General features: G+C 41.0%; 1 protein-coding gene across 7 annotated transcripts in view; it reads left to right on the forward strand.

The window, feature by feature from the left end:
• Positions 1 to 21,657, forward strand: part of PHF2 (PHD finger protein 2) — a 104,766-nt gene that overhangs the window by 75,477 nt on the left and 7,632 nt on the right. For all 7 annotated transcript variants that reach the window (XM_040568191.1, XM_040568187.1, XM_040568193.1 and 4 more), the window contains 13 exons: positions 461 to 647; positions 1,189 to 1,351; positions 2,432 to 2,519; positions 3,136 to 3,242; positions 4,443 to 4,534; positions 5,805 to 5,894; positions 7,184 to 7,555; positions 8,496 to 8,615; positions 9,827 to 9,945; positions 10,621 to 10,799; positions 11,027 to 11,100; positions 12,956 to 13,113; positions 20,355 to 20,632. In XM_040568191.1, the coding sequence (XP_040424125.1) occupies positions 461 to 647; positions 1,189 to 1,351; positions 2,432 to 2,519; positions 3,136 to 3,242; positions 4,443 to 4,534; positions 5,805 to 5,894; positions 7,184 to 7,555; positions 8,496 to 8,615; positions 9,827 to 9,945; positions 10,621 to 10,799; positions 11,027 to 11,100; positions 12,956 to 13,113; positions 20,355 to 20,632 (2,027 nt within the window). The remainder of the gene's footprint in view (positions 1 to 460; positions 648 to 1,188; positions 1,352 to 2,431; positions 2,520 to 3,135; positions 3,243 to 4,442; positions 4,535 to 5,804; positions 5,895 to 7,183; positions 7,556 to 8,495; positions 8,616 to 9,826; positions 9,946 to 10,620; positions 10,800 to 11,026; positions 11,101 to 12,955; positions 13,114 to 20,354; positions 20,633 to 21,657) is intronic.

Consider the following 21,657-nt stretch of genomic DNA (forward strand, 5'->3'; position numbering starts at 1 on the left):
CACAAGTCTGAAGTATCAATGCTGTAAATATTATTACTATTAAGTTTAACCTGAAAGTTGTTAAGATTTACTAGACCACTTACTTAAGAGTGCACACCTTTCACTTCTCTGAATGGGGCTGGAAAAGTGGCTGGGATATAGCACAATTGGTAACTGAGCCTACATAGCAAGAGGCAAGAACTGGAAAATATAAACAGTTCATCATAAATATTGCTACTGAAAGAATTCGAAGGGTCATTGCTGCATCATCATACTTAAAAAGCCTTAGATTTATATCTGTAAACAGTTTTCACAGATTTTCTGAATAAAAAACAGTTCCACTGATATGTAAGCTGTTGCTTCATATTGCCATTGAAGTAATAGAGTCAGAGTCCACTTTTGGTTGTATTGGGATTCTTGCATTATTATTATTTTTTTTTTCTTAAAAGATGCATGCTTGTTTTTAATTCTCTCTATAAAGGATGTCCAGTTTTGTAGAACCTCCAGATATAGTTAAGAAGTTGTCCTGGGTGGAAAACTATTGGCCTGATGATGCTCTTCTGGCTAAACCAAAAGTTACCAAGTACTGCCTGATCTGTGTGAAGGACAGCTACACAGATTTCCACATAGATTCGGGAGGAGCTTCTGCATGGTACCATGTGCTGAAGGTGAGGGTTCATCTTTTTGCAGTGTATTTAGTAACGAACTACATTTTATATGTGAAGACCATCCTAAAATTCTCTTGATCTCATTTTTTCCCCAATGGTCCACTTATACACATAAGAAATATGCAAAGCCTTAACTGCTGTCAGTGGGTACACTCTCAGTAGTGCCAGGGTTTACTTGTCATGTGGAAGTTGTTGGTGTATTCTCACTCTATTAGGATGTGAATATTTGTTTAGTGCCTTCTGCAAGTACATCTCCTAAGACCTGGAAGATATTACATCCTGCTTTTGCAGGGTAAAGGAACCTGACACTATAAACTTTTTGTACCATCTGCCCCACAAATCTGAGCGAATGTAGTCAGCTAGTGATTTAATTATTTCAGCCCTTCTTTACAAAGCCGACTAGTAAGTTTTACTTAAATAGTGTTAAAATATGTAATGCTATATATTTATTTATTTAAATATTTGTGTGTGCTTGTATCCATGTCAGTGCAGCTTTGATTGATTTGGCTGCTTGTTGCTAATTGTGTGTTTTCTAATTCAGGGAGAAAAAATATTTTATCTCATCAAACCAGCCTCTGCAAATATTTCACTCTATGAACGCTGGCAATCAGCAGCAAACCACAGTGAAATGTTTTTTGCAGACCAGGTAGATAAATGTTACAAATGCACAGTTAAACAAGGACAGACACTCTTCATTCCTTCAGGTGAGCAGGTGATTACAGGTGGGGTTTACTGTTTGTTTTACAGCTGCCGAAACAGCATGTCCGAAGTGCTAGAGGAATGTGATTTGACCACCTTTCTCTGACAAAGTATGAAGTCTAACTCTCAGTAGAAGTCTTAATTTTATGTGCTTACAAAACAACAACAACAACCCCTAAACTTTTACTGTTTTCTCTCAATATTTTAACAGCCTTAAAAAATATAACTAGTACATACAGTGTTCCACTTTTAGTCTACCTGGGTTGAAGTAACTCCCAAGTCCTTTCTGTATGTCCAAGCATGACATTGATGTTTTGTGCCACAGTATCTAATGGAGAGCTCATGTTGCATTGCTTGCTTCACTTCTTGGTTGTTGATTCCCTTTGACACCAAGGTGCCTGCATGGTGTGAATGTGTATTTATGGTTTCACAAGAGGCTGAAGACCAGGGTGTCACAGATTTTTATAGGCTACTTCATAGACTCAGGCTTTCATTGTAGTTTGAGTGGTGAATTTTGTTTTTCTCAGTTCCTAGGATGATATTAATAAAGAATATTCATTTCTCTCATGACCATGTGTGAAGCAGATGGTGGAATAAACATCGAACAATGTATGGAGATTGACTAATTTAAGTAGATTTTTGTGTGAAAGTAAGTGTTTGGAAAACACCTGTTTCTGACACTGCAATAAAGTCAGTGTCAGGAATTGTCAGTGATGTGAAAACAGCTACTATTATGTAACTGCTGCTGCTTTTAACAGCAATAAAAAAGTAAGGGCACTTGTGGCAATATTTTCCCTTCACTGTCTGTCTATTTGAAATAGCCACAGTCGAAGGTAGTCCTGGGACTGTAAGTGAAAGGTGCTTAGCAAGTTCCTGGACTAGGCCTTACTAGTGCAAATTGAACAAGGGCCCAAATGCAACTTTGTTCAAAGCACAGGTGGTTCTAGTGCTGACTTGGACTGAAGAGCTGTGTTGGTATGTAGGAAGTAAGTTGTAGAGCTAAGTATGAAGTTCATGTAGTGAATACATTGTTTGTTACTATGGGCCCAGTATTTATTCTCAAGGATCTTTTCTTTCTCTTCTAGGTTGGATTTATGCAACTCTAACACCTGTAGACTGCCTGGCCTTTGCAGGACATTTTCTACATAGTCTAAGTGTTGAAATGCAGATGAGGTAATCTGTTTTTAAAATCTTAATTTAGGTAGAGGGTCAGGTTTTAATAAATCGGTCATTCTCTCTCATAATAATTATCCTGCGTTTGCAGTAATGTTATTGATGTAGCTTCTTTGGGAGAATTTTGGAAAGCATACCCATATTTGTCCCCTTGACCAGTTTCTCCTTTGCTGGGTTATTCCAAGCCGTCTTTACACCTGTTACATAGTGCATGGAAGAATACGTGAGGTGTTTGGACTGAAGCGGCCAGATTCTGAAGGAAGAATTGTTAAAAACTGTCAGGATTTTTGCCTTAGAACATGCCATTTGCCTTCTGGATACGTATTCACCTGCTCAGATGGGCTCTTTGCCCAGTGTAAAACAATAGAAGTAGTCTCTACTGATGTTGGACAAATAATGCAATAAAAATATCTTACATCTATATCACAGTTTCTTACTAGCGTTATTTTTATGTTTTGCTTTTGGTCTGATGCCAGAGTACTTGGTGGCAGCACAAAGAAATATCCTTCCATGTGTGCTGCGAAGTGAACCTCAGGCATTTATGAGCAGTGCTTGACACTGTGCAACATACTTGTGACCTGCTATGCTTTTAAGTTCAGTTTGCTTTGTATTGCAGGGCATATGAAGTAGAAAGACGATTGAAAATTGTCAGTCTAACTCAGTTTCCAAACTTCGAAACTGCATGTTGGTATATGGGAAAGCATCTATTAGAGACATTCAAAGGTAAAACTGCTTTTCTTTGCCTGCCTTAATTGCTTAGATTTGGGGGCCTGAAAATAGTTACTCTTATTTTCTGCTGATGAGCCGCAGGTTGCCAAAATCAGTCTTGGTAGTATTTAAAAACTACTTCTAACATGTCAGCTGAATGTGCAGGTCTGGTCCAGCTATCACCTTAATCAGCCTGCCACCTTGCTCTAGGAAGGACCTTAGCCATCCCTCTTACCTATACTCAAGTAAAGGTTTCATCTTCTTTGTTAAAAATATTTAAGTTGCTTCAGAGGCAAATAATGTTGTAACCAACTACCTAGGCTGGGTAGTGTAAGTTACGGATTCATTCCCTGTCTTAACGTAACGAGCTGCTTTCTTTGTCAGCCCAAGGCACATGGAATAGTGCCGCCTTTTCTCATAATTCTGATGATTCTGGTGGAAGTACATTGGCAGGTCATATGTATACATGGGTCCACGGGAACATCAGTGATGGGGCCAGCAGGGCAGCAGGAGCACTCCGAATTAAAGCAAAGTTTCTGTGACATTCAAAATCTTCTAAATCAAATCATATTCCTTCAGAGTTGATCCAAATGTCCATGCATGTTATGTTCTCTACAAATTTGGGCTCGCTTTTCTCCTTGCCTCTATTTCTTATTATGGAACGTGTCTAAAGACATCAACCAGATACACTTACAACAATTTATCTAACTAGTAAGTAAGGTGTGGGGTCCCTCCGAGTGTTGCTTGGAAGGGGGCCCCCTTGTGACAGACACTAAATAAAAATTGTAACAAGCAGAAAAGTTTAGACAAGCTTGTACTCATGAAGAAGTGAAATGCTCTGCCCAGGATAGCTTTGTTTCCACATACTGACACTTGCTTTTTCAGACAGAATGAAACAACCTCTCATGTCAGCTTTGTAAGCCCACAGCCTAGGATGTATGAACATGGAAGCTAGCTTGAATATGTGACCAAGAAAGGAACCAAGATGACTGCCAGTGTAAACATAATTTACAGGAACTACAGTATAGAAAGGCAGAGTTGGATTTATGACACAGTAAATATACTCCTTATTACCATCAAGTTATAATAGGGATTTGTTTGCGGTGACCAACTTTTAAGTTAACTTTCACAGTTTAAACTTTTTCAGATTAGAGAATTCATGTAGAACCACTTCAGCTCTCAGCATTTGAATGGCACTGCTTTTTCTCTGTTTAGGTTTGCACAAAGCTGGGCAACAACCACCTGCTCATTTACTCCAAGGAGCAAAAATTCTCAATGGTGCTTTCAGGTCATGGACTAAAAAACAGGTAGGAGAAGACCCTATCTTAACATTGTGTTCCTCAGGTTTGTCAGTCATGGGAACAAAGAACAAATGCTAGAACAGACAGTATCATCGTAGCAAAACACCTCACTCTAGAATCCCAAAGAGAAGGGACCAGGAGAGCAGGGAAGGAGAGTGACAGCTGGGGTTTCATAATGCTACGTGAGGAGTCAGCAGGGAATAAGAAAGGTACCATCAGAGTTTTAAAAATATCAGTTCTGCTTATGGTCAACAGGATACTGAATGAATGTTTTCCATGGCTCTGAGCATTTTCATGTACCAAATCAATTAAGTAGAGGCTGTGTATGTGAGCAAGGCCTAGAACAACGCCTGCATTTTTGTGTGCACAAGGTGCTCAGTTCCTGCAAATCAACACATCAGTTAAGCCAGGAAATACATATATGCCCAGAGAGATGGCTTAAAGGGATTTGCAGCCTGGATTTCCCACTGCAGTCATTTCAGCTGCGTTATTCTTGTATGCATTGCTCCAAAAATTTGGGGGAATTAGCTACAGGAGGCAGGCCATTCAATCATAAAATGGGAACAATTTGAGAAGGGGTGAGCAGCTGAGTAAACAATGTTGCATACACAGTTTAGATCACTTAGGTGGCTGTCTCAGATTTAAACGTAGTCAGGGTCTTGGCTGCTTCCTACTGCAAAAAGACAGTCTGAATTCAGAATTGTTCCTGATTGCCTGTAGTAGGACTGTCTGATGCAGAATCCCTTTTCTTCATGTCACCCTCTTTATTTTCCCACTTGCCATGCAAATGAGAAGTAGTGAGTGAAAGGAAGTCAGACTGTGTTGGCAGTTAGGTAAATTTGAACTTTGAATATTGTAACGTGGCATGTGAATGAAAACCTCAGTCCTGCCAGGGAGCTCCCAGACCACTCTGCTGACAAGGTATGTGCCTATCGGGTCCACTGAAGACAACATCCTGAAACAATCTTTCCTTGTAGATGTAGAAAATGAGTTTCTCACAGAATGTCATGTAAGGGAGTAAGGAAACTGATGTTACAGTTGTGAACATGCAATAATATCTGAAAAAGATGCTGACTTTGTAAGTAGTTGTCCTGAAGGAACAGCAATAACACCTAGAAGGGGAAATAAAATGTATTTTTTTTTCTGTATTACTGATGTAGCCAGTATTGATTTGAGTAGTTTGGAAAAAACATTGATGTGTCACTTAATGAGTTTTATTATATTTTTGCAAAAAAAACATGCACAGAAACAGCAGTCTGGCTTTGTTCTGGTTTAGGCTTTAGCAGAGCATGAAGATGAACTACCAGAAAACTTCAAACCAGCACAGCTTATCAAGGACCTTGCCAAAGAAATACGATTAAGTGAGGTTTGTGCTCTTTTCGTCATGTTAACTACACTGTTCATTTTTTAATAAGCTAGACTTTAAAACAGAGGACTTGAAATAAATGAATCTTTTTATCCCTATCTTGTTTGTTAAAATAATTCATGAGAGGTTTAAGCAGTAGGGTTACTTTTCAGGACTCTTGTCTGTGGCTGACTGGCCACATGTTTTGGGCTCCTGTTTGCTGTCTCCTTGACTTCATGCTCTGCCTGCCTGCCCTACGTCCTTCCTCCTCCACGTCATGCTAGCAGGACAGGCCACAGTCCCGTCTCCATCCTTATTTTTCCTTTCACATTAGCTGCTTCCTACCCACGAATACAGTAGAGCTCAGAAAATGTTGTTGCCATCTCCTAATCATGCTCAATATACTGTGTCCTTTTTCTTATGTTCGTTGGTCTTACCTGTGATGTTGTCTGAGCTAGGAGCTATCTATCGTTCTGGACATTGGCCTAGTAGGAGGCCTTGCTCTTGGCTGGTTTCTAGGCAGAGTTATTATATTAAACATAATCATTATATTAAAAAACAAACCAGAAACAAAAAACACACAAACAAACAAAACCAACAACCCACAGAGGTTGTATTGAGCTGTTGTCCAGTAAGTCTGGTATCATGTTCCACTCAGTGGAGGTGTGTGACAGAGCAAGGTGATAGCAGCTAGTTCATTAGTGCTTTGAGAAGAAGGTGTTGCATTCTAACTATATCCAAAGACCTCAAAATTGAAATCTATCTTACCCTCTTTGATGCAGTATGTACTTTTTTTTTGATTGTCAGAATGGCAAGTTAAGCAGAAAATAACTTCTTTATAATTAGTCAGGTATTGTCAATTGTAATTGGGCAGCTATTTCACTGCTTATTTTACCTGAGAGCATGAAACACGATTCTGCTACGTTATCACATCTGAATTAAACTGAAGTGGTTGTACTCAAAGTGATTAGCATTTTAAACAAAAGACCATTCATGTTATATGTTTGTTTGTGTGGGCAGTCCATTTAAGAGTCCTACCTGATATAACCTGGTGAGAGTTAACTTCCTCACCACTGGAGTTGCTCCAGGCCGACCTTGTGCTTGAACAGCAGCTGGAGGGAAATTAGTGGTGGGCAGAACGCTACTGTGACACGTGGTGTGGTGTCCATTCCCTGAGGTATGGATGCTGTTACTCCTGTATTGAAGGAGGTTTTCTGGTGTTTGTTTCGCTAAGGATGGGAGGGTGCAGGGGAATATCTAACATGATACAGGTGGATCTGAATGCCTTCCTATTTTGTGCCAAACTACAGAATGCTTCGAAAGCCAGCAAAGCAGACACGAGTGCCAACACAAATGCTGAGGAGATCTGTCCTGTGGAGCAGGAGGAGGCACCATCACCCGTCCAAGTGACACCTCCACCCCCACCTGTAGAAAAGCTCCCTAAAAAAAAGACTCCAAAAACTGTGAAAACCCCCAAACAACTCAAGCCATCCAAGCCTCCTAAACCCCCCAAGCCTCCCAAACCCCCCAAACCTCCCAAAACACCAAAAGTCAAGGGAGAAGGAAAAAAGAAAGGAAAGAAGGCAAAAGAGAGTCCACCGCCAGCCATCCCGAATCTTGACTTGCTGGAGGCACACACAAAGGAGGCTTTGACAAAGATTGAGACGCCAAAGAAGGGAAAGGTGGGTCATATTTTAACCTCCCCCTGTTCTTGTCATAGTGGGGATAAAATCTCTCCTTAGGTCTCATGGAAAATAAAATTAAGCAACACAGTGTGAAACCTTGCCTTTACTGAAGTAAATGAGAGTTTTGCATTTGCCTTTTTTTTTTTTTTTTTTAACCTGGCTGCTCAATTTGATTTGACTGTTTGTTTGGTAACTCATTTGATATGAAGAAAGAAACCTACTGATTCAAGCTGAGTCTGGCAAACTACTGCCAGATCCCTCTCCAAACTAAGGTGAGATGAAAATTAAAAGACTTTTTTTTTTTTTTTTGCCACAGTACTATTACATTAATATTTCAAGTGTTATTACCACTTTTGCATTTGTTTCCATGATCAGTCCATCAGACAAGATGGACTTATTTCTGGGGCATCTTGTTTGCGTGAGATTTTGCTCAAGAATGAGTGAACGAAGATAAAGCAATAGTTTGCTTCTGGTTTTGCCCATGTAGGACAAGTTTCATTTTGATGTCTGTTAATGTAAATTTTGCTGTTGACCTCAGCAGAGGCCAAGATTTCTTTGAGGTGCTGACAGAATAATGCATTGTATGCTTTATTTATTTTTTCTTAAGAAGAATCCATAAGGCTTTTCTAAAATGCTTCTGAATTTCCTAGTAGTTTGTATGCAGTTTGCCAAACCTGTCCATGGAGCAATAGGCAGGGAGGTTAGCATGCTTTTACAGTAGACTTGTATGTTACTATATGAAGGAGGAATGCAGCTAATCTTTTGCAGTCTCTGAAACAGCAATATTTGATTGAATCTCACATTTGAATTCAAAAAGGAATAAATCAGAAAAGGAGTTCTCAAAAATATGCCATCTTATATTCTAGATAAAAATGTATTTGTGTAACATGCCAGTGCTCCATCCTCATTAAGAGTACAAGTTGATTTTCTTCCCCAGGCTGCAAAGAATGTTTTAAGTGTTCCCAATAAGGAAACAGCTAATAAGCAAAATGAGGTGGAGAAATTTGAACCTCGAGAGCAAAATAAAAGCAAAACAGAAGCCAAATGGAAATATAAGGTAAGGTCTCCTGTTAAGTTTTGTTGCTGATTCTGCCACATAGAGATAAGTCAATGGTGGAGAAATGTTTACAGGCCTACCTAAGCAGAGAGTACGAGTCACCAATTTTCAGTTCCCAATGAAAAATTTTTGAACAGAAACCAACAAAGTAAGCACAAATAAAGGAGGTGTATGGCTGTTTTTCAAAAGCAAGTGCTGAATTGTCCATTCTTATCCTTGATGAAGCTGGTGGGAACACTTCTAATAGATTTTTCAGTGCTGATCACTTTTGTGGTTCTTGCTCTAACCTAGTTACAGTACTTTAAGTCTGGAGTAGTTCCAGATCAATAACTCCTGATGGCATAAAAATATTGTTAATGAAATCTGAATCACACCCCATAAACTAAAAGCTTGCCTCCTAAGAGAGCTAATGTAGGGTGAGAAAAATTCATCCATAGAATAAACTAATTTTTCTCCAGGTACCTTTTAAAACAGGGTGACATAGGCTTTCTCACAAAAATAGCTGTCTGAATTTTGCTTACTTCGCAAACTTCTAATGACAAAGGTGCAAAAAAATTCCTTGAAACAGAAGCATGTGTCTTTACTTGTGCAGAAAGCTACTAAGAATCCTGACCTTTTAACAGAGACATCTGAGTTCTAAATTTTGTGTTAAAAACAGTCACGGTTAGTGTGATCAGATCAATATATACCAGTTAATTATCTAGCCAGTACAGCTTAGGAAAGTATTAGGGCTATGCTTAAAATATAATTGAAGACTAAATGACTTTGATATTAAATTCATAATTCAAGCTCTTCTGAAGGTGTGAAAGAAGCAAGTGAAGTCTGGGAATAAAATGCGGTCATGTTACAGGCACTGTGCTAGATTCTGTCCTTAGCTGCACAAGCATGATGATGAAGAGCAGTGTTTAATATTTTATCTCAGTCTGTACCAATTTTAGAGAGCTATACATAAATTTAACATCAGGCATATTTGTGGTGGGCCCTGCTTAAACTGGTGCTGAAGTTCTTCTTGAGCAGGGACAAGTCCCTGAACTAGAACCCATCTAGTCTAAGGAAGACTATAATTCTCTATTACTTACCTCATTTGCAGGGCATATTTTTTCTATGTATAGGTCAATGGATTCTCTGACATTACCTAGGAATCTGAAATATTAGCAACTCATATAACTGATTTTATTGTTTTTTTTGGGGGGGGTCTTTTTGCATTTCAGAACAGTAAACCTGATTCACTATTAAAAATGGAAGAGGAACACAAATCAGAAAAGACGCCTTTATCAGGAAATAAGGACAACAAATTTACATTCTCTTTCTCTAATAAGAAGTTGCTTGGGTAAGTAAAAATATTAGAATATTCATTAATTAGAAAATTAAAAGTCTAGTGATTATTTATTTTTTTATACAAGAAGGTGAAAATCTGTCTTTATGGTCAATGTAGAAAATACACTTATACAAAAAGTTTTTTACTATAGAACTTGATTTTACCTTGAATCCGTCTTGGTTGTCCATAACAGCAAAGATCTACCTTTGAGGCTGGAATTTTGCTTGAGACTACTGCCTTCAGTATTCATGCTATGTCTTGTTTTTTGGTACTTCAGGTTCTTACTAGTTTAAATTTGTTATATTAAATGATTTTGTGCAGGTCCTATTCAGGGTACATAAAAAAAAAGCAACAACAAAAAAACTTTTAAATGAACACTGCATGCCAAAATTCCATGCTGTGCGTCCATTATGTATATCGTGATATACTTTCAGACAACTTAATATTGTAGTGCTTATTTCAAGCCAGGAAAGCTGCTCTGATCTGCATTGTATTTGGGGATATAAATTGCAGGTACAGTAACGTGTTTGTAAAATGATTTAAATTGCTCTGGCACCTTTGAAAGTGTTCAGATTGACTGAGATTTCTGTATGAGGAAAGGTATTCATTGTCTTCCTCTCTGTCTATTCTCAAAATGTTTCCTGGTCAGTATATTGTTACTGATTTGTAATTTTTTTTTTTTTGCAGTTCAAAGGGAGTCAAAACCCAACTGAATACTAGTGTGTTTGGGTCACTGCAGAATTTTAAAGAAGATAAAGCAAAACCTGTACGAGATGAGTATGAGTATGTGTCAGATGATGGTGAGCTAAAAATTGATGAGTTCCCAATCAGAAGGAAGAAAAACACTACAAAAAGAGAACTGCCCTGTAAGAATATTTTAAGAATATTTTCTTTTTTTGTCTGTGTGACAGAGTCTTGTGTGTTGGCTGTCCAAAACTAGTCTTTATGTTATGTGCTTTACAGTAAAGAAAACCATATCTTAACTGTTAGTCAAACATAACTGTATTTGAATTGCGTTCAAAGTAAAGGCTTAGGAGTGCTACTGTTTAGAAGAGAAAAGGACCGTGACTTACTTTTCCTCTTTTTTATTCAGTTTTATCAGATAAAAAAGACACTCTGCAGCATACTCCTGTTAAGAAGTCAAAGGTGGAGTCGGTGGCATATAAGGTATGGTAATTATTGTACCTATCACACGCGAACACCCCTTATATATCCCTTAAAGTATGTGGGGCTTATCCAAAATTGCCTGGAAAGTTGTCTCAGATCTGCTAGGCAGTGATTAATGACAGCTATGCAATATGCCTCGCTATAATCATCAGTGACTTTCGTTCACAAGATAATAGTGTCTTTTTTCTGCCCACTTGAGGTAACAGCACTGTAAATGATGGTAGTGAAGACTTCTTTCAGTTGTCACATCCTCAGCCTGCCCAGAACAGATAGCATTCAGACATTGTAAGGAGTAAGCAGAATTTGGCTTGTACTGCTTGTATGTGATTAGGCCTGATGGGAAACATTCATAGGGACCATGACAGTTGAACAGTATCACAAGAGCAGAAACAAGCCATAAGAAGGAATGGGAAGGGTCAGAAGGAGCTTTATGTTGTGCCTGGTTTGATGTTACATTGCTGATGGGCACAAGGGTCTGTCCCGGGCTGTGTTTTGACCTGTGTCCCTCCCGTTTCCAAGCTCTTTGAACACTGATCATTAAAGATTTCCATGTTCATGTTTGACAATGAAACTCAGAGTAATGCTAATAGAACTGAAGGCATGTCATTTGGTGTTTCACATTGCTGGAAGTCTGATTATGTACCAGTTAAAGGTTTTATTTACTGTCACTTAGCAGAGTCTCCATCTGTCTATTATGGGCTTACACCTGGAATGCCCTGGGCTCAGCCAGATATTTTAGCATGTCCCTAACTTGAGGCAGTGTCAATGTGCCCGTTGATAGATTTGCATCAAGAAGCTTAACAGTACAGGCATAAGTTTGCTCTTATTTGAGTTAGCATTGTAGCTCAATGCTGGAAATTAAATGACATGCTGAAATGTTTTGTCTAACTGCGGTTGATATAAATCCACATTGTAATACCTGAATCAATCATAGAAAGAAAAACAGCTTGTTAACACAGAACTGTAGGTGACTGAAATGTTTGGCCCTAAGAGCTAAACAGTTTTCTTCATCCTGGTTTGGCTCAGGGATGTTCAAGAATAAGTGCATATCTCCTTCCCTCAGCCTGTAGTTGAAGTCTGGAGTGTGGTGCAGAGGGAGCAGGGCAAAACATGCGGATATCTCATTGCATGGAAATTTAAGCAAGAAGACTAGTTCCTGAAGAAAGCAGTAGTGGCAGCCTAAGCAACAATGGCTAGAACTTCAGAGGCCTGAAAGCCGGCAGGAATGGAGAAAAAAAGTTGTTTTATTATAGTCTACAGTGCATAGAGGTATCAGCCCCAGAAAGTCAATTAGTTGCAGGTAGCTTCCTTCAGTGTCCTCAGATGGTACTCGTGTGTCTGTCCCATTCCTTTGTTCCATCTTCCTGTTCTTTTGTAGCGGGGATGGTGGAAATGGGTCTGTCCCTGTGTCTGAGCTGGCCAAGCTAAGCATCTTGCAAGATACAGACCTAAGCCATGACGTCTGGGCTGACAGATACAGCCACACGCTCACTTCTGCTGCTGCATGGGTCTCAAAAACAGGAGCAGTGGCTGCGAAGGGAACACAGCACCTGGAAACACCACTGTTACAGTGGTGTGATCCCATGCATAGGATCTGATCTCAAAGTTGGCTCCGTAGGGTTGGAAGGGAACAGGAAAACCCACCATGCCTACAGGCTGAAAGGAGACTGATTTTTATTGTGTACCAGATGTTTATTTTTATTTTTATGTTTATTTTTATTTTGTTGTTAACAAGAGCAAATTACAATGGCCAGCCCTGTGTCTTTGGAAGAGCAGCAGGCTGCAGAAATTTTTGTGTTCTTGTTAAGTAACTTAGTAAGTTTCCATTTTGTGAGCTGCCTTCTTGTTTTTGCAGAGTGATGACTCGTCGGATGAAGATTTGCTTCACATTGACACAGAGGCAAAGTCAGGGCGTAATTCCAAAGTAAAGAAAGAGAGCGGAAGTTCAGCAGGAATTCTTGACCTTTTGCAAGCAAGCAAGGAAGTTGGGGGTTTAGAGTATAACACCAACAGGTATGCACAAAGGGATGTTTTTTTTGCTCTTACCTGTAAACAAGAATTGCTCTTTTGTGGTTATGTGTGTAAGAATGAGAGAGAGAATGAACTTTGCAGCTCAGTCACTGCTTTTTCTCCAGTAAGCAAATTCTTCCTTTATCCTGTGATCTGGAGGGAGAGGTGGAAAAGTGTGTGGGAAAGATTTTAGTGGTATAATTTAAACAAATAGAGGCATTTCACATCTGTAAATGCTGAACATCCATTTTAGCAATAATACTATAATAGATGAATCATTCAAAAGGAGCTTTCTGCTCAGTGAATGCAGCTTGAGTTCACTGCCTCCACTCTTTATGTGCCAAGTCTGATCGTAAACTACAGATAGAAGAATTAGGGTATGCGTGCCATTTCAAAAGAAGCAGAATAGGACTCTTCACATATGGAAATGTCTTGCTTAATTCAAACCTTGGGAACAGAGCCCTGGAAAGGAGTTTAGGAACATCAGAGTTTACAACTAACATGCACAGAATGGCCCAGCAGACGTGAACTGCTGCATCCTATGTCCTGTGCTCCCTAGCAATCTGCTGGTTAAGTAGATCTTTGCCACTTATATGTGCAAAGCAGCAAAACCAATCCGCTTTACACAGCAGAGCTAGGTACCATATTCAGTAGTTGTTGGGATACCCCAACAGCATCTTTTGCTTCCCTGCTTTTTTTAGGTCTGCCTTGCTTATGCAAAGCCACAGAACCTGTGCAGAAAGTAGTAGTGGTGGTAGTGGGTCTGAGAGTTGATAAAACACTAGGTAAAGGGAGCCTGGTGCTGTCCTTCTCACCCAGGCTGTGCCCTTGCTGGGTGTTGGGTGTGCGTGACCCAGGTAAAGTGCAGCTTGCAAATTTGAAAGGACCTGTTAAAGTGGAATCAGAAAGGAAGATATTATCTAAACCTGGGAAAGATTGGAAGTTAAAAGCCATAACTGTGAATTCCAAAAGATATGTCTCATGGTCGAAGGGGAACATATGGAATAAGTTATCAAAGGAAACCATAGAAAATGAATTTTATCAGTGATTTAAAAAAAATAAAATTTAATGTTGGGAGAGAAGATGGAATTTTTTTAAAGGCTGCAGTCTGCTGACAGAGCTACAGAGAAATGAGGGAGCGTTGTTGAAGCAGATGTTTCGACCTTTCTCAATTTATCAGGTAATTGTCTCTTTCCCAACACAGATAATTGCAGGAGATTAAAGCATAGTATACAGACTGCCTTCATTCAGGAGACCCTCATCTCTGCATTGAACAGGGGTGTGTATGCGAGGTCTCCTGTAAGAGTTTTCTGCTCGTTCCTGATGTTTTCCCATGGTACTCATTCCAGTGGTGCATCACACAGCAGAACTGCAGGTGAAAAAAGCCAATGATTTTAAAAACAAGTAACATAGTAACTGTCCTTAGGAGGAGGCTTATCTTGACAAGACTGCTATTTCTAGGGAAGAGATCTGATTTCAGTTTAGTGCCATTTTTCTTCCATTACTGCCTTCCTTCTAGCAAGGAGTGGTTGTTCAAAACCAGTGATTGCAGAGGGTATGGGGAGAGGTACCAAAGTGTCTGCAGCTCCCAAGTAATACAATATTTTTTTGTTAGGTCTGAGTACAAATGGGTCGGTGCTTCTAGATTTTCCTGATCTCTTGAGATTTGGCCCCGTCTGCTCTTCAAGAAACACTGAAATAATCACATTGGCACTTGTTATCCATTTGGCTGTTCCTCTGAATTCCTTTTTCATTCTGTATTATGGTGCATAATGGAACTAGAGTTTATATCAAATTTACACTTATGTTTTGGCAGGTAATTATACATTTGGCAGGTAGTTAGGTGTATCTAACTGTGGGAATTAGGTTGCCTGTGTAATATGACTCCCATACATGAATATCCATATAAAAGAAGAAAATGTCAGCCATTTTAAGAATTAAAGAAATCTGTCTTGGCCATGTTTACAGTACTAATTATTGCATGTACAGTGTGGTTCATTGCCTGCTTGTGATGTGCAGATATGCAGAGGTAAGCTGAAAATACAGGTTAAAGGAATGATCCTCAAAGATTCTCTCTCTTTCTTTGGTTGTGTCTTTTGCTGTCTGTAATGGGTTAAAACTGCCATTCAGTAACAGAGTAGGACTCAGGCCTTCCATTTTTCCTCCCTTCAACCTGGGCTCTGTATCCAGTGTATTTGTAGACTTTGTGGTTTCTGAAATGAAAGTCGCAAAGGCAGTCACATAACTAAAGTCCGCATGAATTACTACACTGTGTGTGGTAGTTTAGTGGGAATGTGTCATATCAATTTTGGTTCTTGTATAAACAATTAGGTTTTGGCAGCGTGTGTTGAAGCTTGATTGAAAAAAGCTCCTGATAAATGAAATTACTGTGTTTCGTTTCATAATTATGCTAGGCTTTTTAAATGGCCATAACGTGCTTCTTTAAAAAAGAAGAAACCTGATATGCAAACAAACTGTGTTGCAACATAATGCCAGTGTGGTCCTGCCTGACTCTCAGAAATAATTTCCATGTTTCTCTAGTTTGTTTTCCTACTTGTAAGGCAGGTAAAGGGTAGTACGTATATGTATGTGTTTATATATATACGTATATATATAGGTCCCTTCCAACCCCTACAATCCTGTGATTCTGTGATATATAACGTATGTAATAGTGCAGTAAAGTCTGTGTGGGATGTCCTCTGCTCGCATGGTGATCTGTGCAGATGAGGGTGAGCTCTGCAAGGGGAAGCATAGAGTCCTCTCAGACCAGCACCAGGGCTGCGGAACTGCAGTAGTAACTTAGGAAGCAGGTTAGGGCTTTTTTGTGTTAATGACCTCGCATGTATTGTGTGCAACTTTATTCTGTAAAATGTTAGATTGTCATTTGCAACTGACCAAAACAAATGTCCTGATGGCTTTACCTAGATTGCTCTCCCACACTTGTGCCAATGGTAGCAAGATGGGGAGAGACGAGGAGAGAGGTCCTGCAGAAAGGTTGCCATAAATGTGGAAACAATCTGAAAAGAGCGAAATGGAATATAGGAAAAAAAAAAAGTTGAGGAGACTAGTAGTCATGTGATCTTGAACTCAGTGAAATTGTTTCTTGTTCCCAAGCCTGATAAAATATGGATGAAAATACTGATTTTGTGCTTGAAGTTATTTAAGTCCTGTAGTTCTATACATTTGTCACTTCTCCAAAATACTGACAAGTCATTAATGTCTCTGCTTCACTTCTTTGGAGTTCATTTCCATCTTGCCTTGGGAAAGATGAGGGAAACGCAGAAATGACAGGAAAACTATCACATAGGGAAAATGGTGATTCATTATCTCCCCCTCTCATGCATCAGTTCTTACCTGCAGTATTCCAGAACAATGGCAATTGGAAGGGACCTTGTGAAGTCATTTCATGCAGCTGCATGAAATGCAGCTCAGGCTCAGAGCATGGCCAGCTGCATAGTGTGACCTGGTTGTTCAGGGATGGAGATTCTGCAGCCTCTCTGTGTGAGCTGCTCAGCCACCCTCAGCATGGCCCTTTTCTTCCGTGGCTGGCTGGGATTTCCCCTCCACTGCCTTTCATCCTTTGCTGTGCACCTCCAAATAGAATCTGGCTTCCTCTGCTCTGTAACCCCATGAGGCAGTTTGTATATCAAGTTAGTTATTTCCACTTAGAAAATGTTCAGTGGTTCCTGTGACTTTCCTTTGCTCTTACCTATTTTCCCCCAGTTATGAGACTGGGTGGTAGTTATTCAGAGGCGAGATTAGTGAGGTTACTGTCTCTTACCCCCTTGCCCTTCAGTACCTCCAGCCGCTGTGCAGGCAGCGTGGAGAACAGGGAAGAGGCCAGCCTTCAGTGAGTTGTATTCCAACGAAATGAACACATTCAATTTCTAAATATGAGGATAGAGGTAACAGGTTCGGTAATTACGTATGAAAGGAAGATGGTCTCTCAAGAGATGTTGAACCCTCAGAGAGAGATGGCAGTAGTGGAGGGGCCAGCCCCAATGAGGGAGGCAAAGCCTTAGTCTGTCAGTGCTGAACTGTGTGTATTCCTGTCAGCGATCACAGCTGTTTGCCTGTTGCCACCTGCTCTGGAGTGCAGTGCCAGGGAAAGGATGCTCTTGTCAAGTCTAGGAGGGGAATGCAGGCAGAACGAAAGCCCTGAAGCATAGCCTGAAGGGATGCTCTGTGCACTCCTCCCTGATGAAGACTGCTAGCAACAGCAAGCTGTTCTGGGGCTCTGAGGCCCCTAGGCTTAAACCCATCCTAGCAAATAGCTGCAGGTAGCACTGTGGAGGGCACTACGCCATCTGTGGTGTGCAGACCAACGTGTCCTTCCTTGGCTTCCCTCGGAGGTGAGCTCCCCTTCCCTGCTCCTCATCACACCATCAGACTGGATGCACTGCAGGCTGATCAGTCCTGGAGGAGATTTTATTTGGGCTGAGTTTTAGCAACATATTTTCCCTTCTGTTACAGTGCTTCTCTCTGTTAATACTGTGCAAACGTGCTGCCAATTCCACCCACTGCAAGCAGCAGCAGCTCCCCGTGAGCTCCGGGTGGGAGCCGGGCCTGGCAGGCCTCGGGCTCGGCCTCCACAGCCTGGCCCTGGGGGTGGCTGAAGCGGCCACTTCATGGCCATGCCCTGTTGACAATCTGAGCACTTGTGTCTGTTGCCTGTGTCACGTGTCACGGCTGCACCAAGGTTTACTTCGTTGTCCTGGGGGTTACAGCAGGGCCGGCAGTTTCCAGTGTGGACCTCTTTTGGTTCCTCCACTGTATGCGTCTGAAAACACCAGATGCTTGCTAGGCAGCAAATGGTTATTGCAGTAATCTATTTCCTCACTCGGGCAACCCTGAGAACACTAACGCTCCAGTTCTTTGTAGAGTTTCTTTACAACAAAATCCCCAAAAGGGAGCCCACTGCAAAAGGCATGAACTGCTAGTCAATTAAAGTGTCCTTTTCTCTATTCATCCACTATATTTTTTTTTAGCTTGTGGAAAGGAAAGCAAGGCTGCTGGGATTTGCTAAGCCATGGCAGGGTCTGTGCTATCGCCAAGTGCCACCTCACTGTGTGCTCGAAGGGCTCTTGCAAGCCAGCTGCTTGGAAGGGAGCACAGGGGCAGAAGGATGCTGGTTGCTCTGCTTCTGCTCCCATTTTTACTGTTTTCAAGTTAAAGTTGGAACTCACAGTCAGTTTACTTTCATATATATATATTTATATATATAAGATCATTGCTGAAACTACAGAAAGGGGATAAGTCCTTCCAGAGTTTAAAAATTGCTTCCTGATTCTTCCTGTTTTTTTTTTTTTTTTTGGCTTAGAAAGCTGAAATACCTCTAATAGAAGCACAGGCAAGCACTAATGAGAAACACTTTGCTCCGTGTGCAGCTCTGTCTCTTTAAGACATTTTACCCACACGTTCAGGTTGTGGTTTGACTCTCAGAACCACTGGTTTTGATCATATTCCACAATTTATTTGTTGAAGCTTGTGTTGCTTAAGGCAGTTCCTCTCTGATTTACCCATTTAGTGGTCAGTTTTTGATGGTCTGTTTGCACTGTTTTGAGAGTCCAGTGTTTGCAAAAACTGTTGGGGGGACAAATGGAAAGAAAATACGTTAATTTCTTATAGATGGTGTGAAATACGCCTTTGTCAGGGGGAAGGCTAAGGCATCTGGCATGATAATGAAGGGATTAAAATGTCTCTTCACTAAATAAATGTTTCGATATTCTTTTATTCCTTGAGTTTCAAGCTGCTGACACCAGTCCTAACTCATTTTCAGGATTATTTATAAATGCAATTAGTGCCCAGAAACTCCCTTTATGTCTAGCGTGTTACTCTATCTAGAGTCTTGTAATGGTTTTAAGTGGATTAAATTGAGATCAAATGAGAGAAAGTGATGTGGTACTGCTAATTTACTTGGGAAATGCTGTACGTTAGTGGCTTCTATTGCATAACTGTTCAAATATCTTTTTTTTTTTTTTGGCATTTCACTGTTTGCCAGAAGTTCTGGAAATACTTGATGATGCGTTCTGCATTTTTGCAGAATTAATGTCTGATGTTTCCTGATAAAATTAGTGTTCTTCTACATTCTTCTGTATTGTGAAGAACATGCTTTGCCACCTTGCTAAGTGTATGTGCCAGTCAGAATTTACACATCATTTAACCTCAGCCTACTCTGTAGGAATGTGTTGTTCTCTATAGTAGATGCACAGTGCTTGTTGGCAGTTAGCAATAAAATGCCAAAAAGCAAGTTCAATGTGAGCAAGGTTCCCACCCACCCTGTAGCCCACTCATCCAGTCCCACCTCTGTCCAGCACCTCCCATCATCAGTCCATCCCACATACACATCAGAAAACCTCCCAGGGCACTGTAGAAACCTCATGATCTGCTTGTGCCCCATCATGTTGCTCTTCTGACAGTCCTGGGGCAGTGAATGTCCCCATTGAGAGCTGTGGCTTGTGATCCTGAGCTTCATTCCCGTTGTTTGGATCCTTTCTCCACTTGCTTGGCAGTACGTAGCAGAAGCCCACCACAACAGCACTGTTGCCTGTTGGTTGTTTCACTGCAGAGGGCACAGCCTGCGTTCCCCGTGCCCACCCACAGCAGCACCCTGGTGCAAGCTGTCCCACCTTCTTCATGCAGCCACGGTGATGTGGTAGGTTGGTCACCACAGCCAGCCTTCTCCATTCTCCTGAGCTCTGTCACTTCTCAAGGGGTGCCTGAGAGCCTGCCCACTGTCATGGTCCATGTGCAGTTCCCCCTCACCACTGCTCCCTGCCGTCTTCAGGCTTCGCTTTCATACACGGTCATGTGAAGGAGGGGATGGAGGAATCTGAAATGAATTTGCAAGGGTGTTGGCCAACAGCAGGGGTCTCATCGTTCAGGTCAGTGAAAGCAATGTGGTTTTCACCCGCTGTAGCTCCATTGCAGGAAATGGGAATTTGGGATGTGTGTGTAAGGGGCTGGGGTGACACCCTCGGGGTTGGGTAGTACAAATGCTGCATTGCTGGGAATACTGTTATAGAGGTTACTGTTACAGTAACCCCAAATCTAATGCACTGTGATGTTGCTGTTAACATAAAAATAACTGTTGTCACTTGTGGCATGCCCAGCTGCTCAAAGCACAGTAATCGGGAAATTTCTTCTAGCAACACTGCGAGGTGAAAGGAGTCAACTGTTTGAGAGGGGTTTGTGTTTTCATGGAATCACTAATAGCTCTTGTATTTCTCAATGTTTTCCTGCAGTCAGCCACCTGCCTCACCCAGCACGCAAGAAGCAATCCAGGGCATGCTATCGATGGCAAACCTCCAGTCATCAGACTCCTGCCTCCAGGCATCCTGGGGTACCAATCAGGCGAAGAATAACTCCATCTCCACACAGAACTCTAAAAAAACAGGCGGTGGTAGTAACAAAAATGCTGGCAAACGGTTACTAAAGAAAAGCACAAAAAACAGTATTGACATTGAAGATTACGATGAAGATCAGGACCATTTAGATGCCTGTTTTAAAGATTCAGATTATGGTACGTACACACGAAGCAGTCTGAGTTGTGTGTGTGCCTGGGTATGTGTACGCATATTTACAAATACTTCCCGTGTTTCTCATGGGATGCTTTTTCAATTTCATGTGGTCTGTTACACTGAAATATCAAAATTTTAGGAAGGAAGAGTGTAAATAACAAGAGGTCTGCACTGCAAAATTGAGCAAACACTCCATAATAGGTAGACTGACTACAGAACTGGTGGTGATGTAACTACCCAGTTAGACTGTATTTGAGACATGGTGTTACCAGTAGATTTTAAAAAGCATGGAAACACACTGACAATGTGGCAGTCAGCCAAGAACCATGGGGAGCTGTCTCAAAAATGTGTGTCAGGTACTAGTACTTATGACAGGAATGTTCTTCTCTGCACAATAACACTAAAATATCTAGGTAAGCTGAGTGAGAAGCTGAATTTGTACTTGGAAAAGGGTTCCTATGGTATTTTGAGTGTTGGCATAGAAAGTAAGCATCTGAAGCAAAAATGAGCACATAGCCAGTTTGCACCAGTTATATCAGTTCTACCATAATAATTTGCAGGAGCAATTTTGGATATAAGAAGTGAGGAAAGGAAGAAAGTAATAATGTGAGGATTGATAGGAACTGGACAACCTGAAGCCCTGAATGGGGCAAGAAGTAAGTAGAGGTTTGTGGCAAGTATGGCCATCAGAAATCACGTTATGACCGGAAAAACAGCATGTGTTTTCACCCTCTGAGATACCAAGGCAAAATGGAGGTGCTGCAACATGTTGCAGAAGGCAGCCCAGCCATTTAGAGTGCTCTGCGATGCAGTGGTGGTGCTGCTAGGTGCTTTGGGAAAGGGCAGCTCCATGAAGCGGATGCCACGCATGGGCAAGGCTCTGCTCTGCTGAGAGGTAGATTTGCTCATTACACATCTGTGCTGTGACTGAATGGAGAGCCTTTGTTGTGAGCAGGCTTGGTTTTCAAAGGCTCTGCTGTTCCACATCTAATCAGCAGACTTACGGTGTCAATGGCCAAATGCCACA

Source organism: Cygnus olor, chromosome 10 (genome assembly GCF_009769625.2).
Source record: "Cygnus olor isolate bCygOlo1 chromosome 10, bCygOlo1.pri.v2, whole genome shotgun sequence".
Lineage (NCBI taxonomy): Eukaryota > Metazoa > Chordata > Aves > Anseriformes > Anatidae > Cygnus > Cygnus olor.